The sequence below is a fragment of the Panicum virgatum genome, chromosome 2N, assembly GCF_016808335.1.
Source record: "Panicum virgatum strain AP13 chromosome 2N, P.virgatum_v5, whole genome shotgun sequence".
Lineage (NCBI taxonomy): Eukaryota > Viridiplantae > Streptophyta > Magnoliopsida > Poales > Poaceae > Panicum > Panicum virgatum.
This window is the reverse complement of record NC_053146.1, coordinates 8,932,093-8,938,606: the sequence shown is the minus strand read 5'-3', so window position 1 is coordinate 8,938,606 and position 6,514 is coordinate 8,932,093. Positions and strand designations below refer to the sequence as shown.

General features: G+C 39.9%; 1 protein-coding gene across 1 annotated transcript; it reads left to right on the top strand.

The window, feature by feature from the left end:
• The first annotated feature begins 738 nt into the window (after positions 1–738).
• Positions 739–5,686, top strand: LOC120659680 (hydroxypyruvate reductase-like). Its single transcript, XM_039937895.1, has 10 exons — positions 739–932; positions 1,787–1,923; positions 2,168–2,312; positions 2,398–2,525; positions 3,804–3,875; positions 3,959–4,073; positions 4,143–4,246; positions 4,333–4,374; positions 4,562–4,774; positions 5,389–5,686. The coding sequence occupies exons 2-10, from the start codon at positions 1,801–1,803 to the stop codon at positions 5,467–5,469; spliced, it is 1,023 nt and encodes a 340-aa protein (XP_039793829.1). The 5' UTR covers positions 739–932; positions 1,787–1,800; the 3' UTR covers positions 5,470–5,686.
• The last annotated feature ends 828 nt before the right edge of the window (positions 5,687–6,514 follow it).

The window sequence follows — 6,514 nt, the reverse complement described above, 5'->3', positions numbered from 1 at the left end:
CCGGCCTACCTCATGATCAAATTTTAAGCTTTATAATTAGTTAGCGGTCACCTTAAAAAAATAGTTAGCGGTCAATATCTATAAATACGCTCATTATGAACGGCACTTGCTATATATATCATCATCTGATATGCAATTTTCTTTGCCTTGTAACTGTAAGGCAGAGATAATGAGATATTTTAGTAACGTACGTTTTCAATGAAGCATGCGTACGCGCGTGTGCTAGCTGCATGCACAACATCCACTCCCAAAAAAAAAATGCTGTATGCACTACTTGAGGCTTGATATATCAGGTGACTAGGGGTGTAATGGGCAATGATCTAAGTGGTTTCTTTACCATCCAAATTGATTTTTGTATATTTTTAGTTAAATATTATATAAGATTAAAGTCCAGCCTTTTCATAACCCAGCTGGTTGAACTGTTTGGATATTTTTTCGATGGAGCCGAGCTCTCCTAAACACTTTTTAAATAATATAAGTTAAATTTAAAGTCCTTTACAACCCATACCGTGACACGACACTGTTTTTTAATCTTCCACTAAATAAATATCACTTCATTAACAAAGGAGAAGTCTTTTTTTTAGGGATTAACGAAGGAGAGATCGCCACGCTGCCAATGCAAATTAATTCTCGGCCGAACTGACATGGGAGATGATGGAGAACATCAACAACGCTGGGCGGGGTCGATGTCCTCGAGATCCTACGCAAAAGCTTCAAGATTCCTCTCTCGAGGAATCTGCCAACCAAGCCACGTCACTGTCCACCAACCAAGCCCCTCACCAGCGCGGAACCTGCTCTTCTCCCCTTCCTATACGGCCGGAGCCGAGGAGATTAGCAGCAGCCAGACTCGCACGCCGCTCCGCCTCCAGTCCTCCCTTCTCCCGCCCCAGCGCGCCGCCGCCGGCTGTGTTCGCCTTCCTCCTCGCAGCGAGGTACGGCTCCGCTTCCGACCCCCCAACTTACACACTTACACCACCACTTTCTTGGACCCCCCCCCCCCCCCCCCCCCCCCGGCTGCTAGTTACTCGCTTTCGGGCTGGGCTTTTGGGAGGTACCTCGCCCGTATCGTGGATGGAATCGGATGGCCCTGAGTTGTGGACAAGAAATCGGCTGGAATGCCTGTGACTAGTATAAGCGTCCTCGCGAAGACCGAAGAGAACCAATGAGTAAATAAACAGTTTGCCTGAGTCTGCATATCACGGTTTGCAGAGTACATGATGCATGGTGCTGCCGTTGTGCTGCTAGTAAGGGAATGAGTAGGTTCAGTTCAGATCAGTTTGTGTTCTTGTGCTTGTAGCATTATACAGCTAGTAAAGTCATTAAAACTATGCGCATCGTGAAGCATGTGCCTTTCTTCAGTTAACTACGTTTTCATCTCTCTGTTTTTTCCCTCCCGTTTGTTTTAACTTTCTTTTTCTACCAGCACTAGTCTTAAGTTCCTCCCTTTCTTCTCTTTTCTTAATCCTGTCCAGTTTTACTGTATTTGCTAGACAAAATCTGTTCTGGATGAGATTTCTGTGTACCTGGCAGCAGGTGGTCCAATATGAGTTACTGCTTTCTGGAATTTTATCTCTAATAAAACACATCAGTTCAATTGTCTTTATAGAATCATGCATCATTTGCAATTCTAGCAACTTGATGCAAAACAATCGCTTCTTTGTGGAAGCCCAATAGATGGATGGATTTTTGTGAGGTCTTCATGATGATTTTCAGTCTCTTTGAGGTAAATGGTGTCTATGGTTTCACACAATATTGTTTGTTCTGATTGCTTTCCTCATCATTACAGGCCATTATTCGAACATGGGTGACTCAAGTGTGAGCAATGGCCTTGGCGCTGTCACACGGGTGCTGTTTTGTGGCCCATATTGGCCTGCTGCTACTAATTACACCAGAGAGTATCTCCACGACTATCCCTTCATTCAGGTTAGTTGCACATTGTACATGGTAGACGGTACAGTCACTGGTTCCTTGTGTTCATGTTTATTGGGAATAAGGTGTGCCATGTCTGTGCTTTTCATTGTCTATTTCCTCCATTTTGATAACATGAAAAAAAATTTGAATCCTTATATTCTAATGCAGTAGTTTGACAGTGGGTTCTTCATGGTATTGAGAAATGAGCATGCCTTTTTCTGAGAGTCAAATATGACTATGTCCATGCATTTTGCAGGTCGATGAAGTAGGTCTTGATCAAGTACCTGATGTTATTCAAAACTATAATTTATGTGTAGTAAAAAATCAGCGTATAGATTCAGATATCATTGCCAAGGCAACTCAGATGAAGATTATAATGCAGTATGGTGTTGGGTTAGAAGGTGATTAGAACTCTGGTGATATCTGGTCTTTTCAATCTATCAACTTTACTAGCCAATCTTATATTAAATTCACACTTTTCTTCAGGTGTTGATGTAAATGCTGCTACTGAACACAACATCAAAGTTGCACGGATACCTGGAAGTACAACAGGAAACGCAGTCTCTTGTGCAGAAATGGCAATCTATCTTACTCTGGGTCTTCTGCGCAAGCAAGTATGTGTTGTATTGCTAGTAGTTTTGACCATATGCATCTTGGAAGTACTCTTCTTTTGTTTTAGTTTTCCGAAGCTTCTCTTCGATGAACATTAAGAACTAGTAGCGCCAATTTTATTGTCGTAAACATTACAATGTGTACACTTCTCAAGTTATCATGACTAGTCCTTGGTGGCCCTGGATTGATGGATGCAAGCAAGTAATTATTGTGCAGCACTAGGTCCTTCATTCAACCTGTGTTTAAAATTTTTGGTATTCTATAGATGAGTAATAAAGAAATAATGTTTTTAGCTACCAGTTTTGAGTTTCAGGCCTGCAAGTTCTGTCCAAACAAAAAAATTCCAAGTGAAACTTTTGGTCTGAAATTTGCAACAATTATATGGTGCATCCCCCCTTTTCTATTTCCACTTAGGCAGCTGCCACGAAATCTAGCAGAGACTGATTTATGGTTAAAGAAGAAAAACAAGAAAACAAGGGTTCTATTGAATTTCAAGTATTCAGTTTCACCAATAACATGCGGAGACTTGCTTCACATTTGGAACTACACAAAAAATATTTTTCATCGGAAAGAGGTCTGCGAAGTCTTTTGGAAAACGCCAACATTTGCTGGCTTATTTGGCAAAGAAAAATAGAGTTCGTTATAAGAAATTAATCAATCAGTTGGATATTAAGGAGAAGTAATTTAATCGTTCGAACTTCTTTCTTATTTTATATTATCATACCCTCATAAATCATAACTTGGTTAGAATGCATTTTTTGAGGTATAAAGGAATGTATTGCTGCAAAAATATGTTGGACATTGTTTACTGTTGTAAAATTACTCCCTTTGTTCCTGAATAGATGGCGTCCTCAACATTTTTACAGAATTTGACATAAGAATTTAATCATTGACTTCTCAAATAATAGATAAGCAAATATACGAAGTATAAATCATATGGAAAATGGATGATACTTCAACCAGTATCATTTCGCTTTGTAAACTTTAATTTACAATAGTAATAGTATTCAAAGTTTAAAGGTTTGAATGTGTATACCAAAGTGACATCTATACGGGAACACAGGGAGTAGGTGTTAGTTCAGGTGTGTCCTCTACCTATTTTAGTAACCAAAATTTCAGGCCGTTGAACTAATCTTTGGTTTTATCATGTACATACTGTAGAGGATGCATAGTCATACCCTCCTAGCTTTTGTTATTTGGACATCTTTACTAGATAATCATAATTCCAAGCCTGTCATATGGACTACCCAATGGTTTAACATTGGGCGTTTACCTTGCAGAAGGAGATGGACACTGCTGTGAATCGGAGAGACCTTGGCATTCCAGTTGGAGAAACATTATTTGGCAAAACAGTATGCTCGTGGTGTCTACATTGTTGCTTCTTTGGCCTACTTTGCGTGGGAAAATATCCCATTCCTGTAGTTATACTGTGTAGGTCCTTGTCCTAGGATTTGGAGCCATTGGCGTTGAAGTTGCCAAGAGGCTAAGACCCTTTGGAGTAAAGGTTCTTGCTACCAAAAGAAATTGGTCATCAGATACATTGCCATTTGGTAAGCTACAGCACCGTGTATAAATACTTTCTGTTCTGTTCCACTTCACTAAAACATTCCAGTGCGCAGATGTTGATGAGATGGTTGACAAGAAAGGTGGTCCAGAGGATATGTATGATTTTGCTGGAGAAGCTAACATTGTTATAACATGCATGGCCTTGAACAACGAAACAGTTAATACTTCTCTTGATGCACTTTTCTCTTGATTTCTTCCAGATGGCCTCTACCTGACTTGATTAGGGTGTAATCATTTTTGCAGGCTGGAATTGTGGATCACAAGTTCCTTTCATCAATGAAAAAGGTAAATGCTTGTTTTCAACATAAATCACCATGATATCAGATTTGTGGGTTGCTCATCTATCTGCTGACGACATCTTTAGTAGATAATCATTTGCAGATCAGAAAATTAAAGTAATGTTGGATAATCATTACGCTGTGGCTGTGGATGTCTCAATGGATTAACTTGAATCACATTTACATTTACGTAGGGATCATATCTGATCAACATTGCGCGAGGACGCCTACTGGACTACAATGCTGTGTTTGATCACCTCAAATCAGGTCATTTAGCTGGTTTGGGCATTGATGTGGCTTGGATGGAGCCATTTGATCCAGAGGATCCTATTCTGAAATTCCCAAATGTTATTATAACACCACACGTGGCTGGAGTCACCGAATATTCTTACAGAACGATGGCAAAGGTTTGTTCTTGTGCCTTGCAAGGCCCATGTTACTTTGCATTACTTAATTCTCATAAATTTTTCTTGAGTACTGTCAAGTAATACATTTAAATATCAGTATGAATTGTACATTTAAATTTCTGTGTCTTCGATAGATGACATGTTTGTAAAGTCTCCATAGTTCAGATGAAAACACTACGCCATAGGGAAAAGAATCCTCTTTGCACAATTAGAAGTATCACAGAACAAGAACCTGTTTCTGAATATAAAAGGTACTGTCATGAAGGTCTTTCATGATACTGTGAGCACGCACAGGTGTACAACTGTGCTGGTGCAACTGTGTGTGCACGTGAATTTCCTTGTGGGTTCAACTTCAATAATCCTACAATTTCTATTTACTTACAGTTTTGTAATATATACATTTGTGTCAATGGAATAACAATTCATGGTAGTGGGTGACAAAATGGACTCTACAATTTATATACATTTTCTATAATGCACTTTATATTCAAATTACCGTTGCCACTTATTGCATATTGCCTTATGATGTATGGAGAAAGTACTTAATGTTGCAAACACGTCGTTGCCTGTTTTTGTGGCCCGATTCCATCTAACTTTTGCTCTGCCTTGTGCAGTCTGTTGGTGACAGCCCTCCAGCTTCATGCAGGGGAGCCATTCACGGGAATAGAATTTGTCAACTGAATAATAGCTATTGACTCCAGATGAGAACTGCTGCTTCTATTGGCAATAATGAGTGTGCAACTTGTAGGAACATGCAACTAGATGCTATTTCCCCATAAGATTTTATCACAGTAGATATACTCCTTGCCATGAGGTACAGAAAGTCTGCTACCTGGTTATGATATCCGGACAAATAATAAACATATCTTTGACAGAACTGAATTATAGGTAATGATACTTTGTTCTTGATTTTTTTTGTTTGAAATAATCTGGATTTACAAATTACAAATCATTGCGGAAAGAATCTGCCAATAATAGTTACTGCTACGGAAACATATGATACTTCAATGAAGTCCCAACAGCACAAGCATTTGGGTGAGACAGCATGTGTTGGGCCGTGACATGAGTGCTAAGAGCCAAGATCATGTTGGTACACTGTAACCAAGTTTACACCTAATCTTCCTTGCGTGCCCGCAATTTGGATCAAATCCTTCACTTTTTTTTTCTCGATTCTATTTTGGAATGCGTCCTGTGGAAGCAGAGACGTTCACGGTTCAGATCAAACGGTCTGAATCTATCCTGATCGTTGACATTAACACTGAAGTACGATCAGACTGTCTGGCTAACAATCAGACTGCATGTCAGGAGCTCTCCCCATCAGAGTTGTTGCCACCAAGGTTTTCGCTAGTGGTACGGGCTGATAGACCCAGGTATCGAGGCTGCATTCAAGATTTTGAGCTGACAAAGTTGAACCTCTTTTATGTGAAATTTGTATATTAGTCTATCAAATTCTGTTCAAACTTCACCAAAATATCTATGCCTGCCATTTTTTCTGTGTCGTACTCCAAACATACAGTAGTGGACGAAGTGGACTTTGGATCAATCATCAGGCAATTCGCTCGGGACTAGAGCAATCTTCAGGCTGACCAACAGTTACGGTCGATCAGGATCAGGTCTATTCCTCCTAAGAACTGACATATAGCGGCAAGTGTTTTCAAAGTTCTAACCAAGAAAAGCGTACAGTGCAAACGATTTTCAGACCCTGTTCTTAGCAGATCTCCCGGGATCATTGGTGTTAGG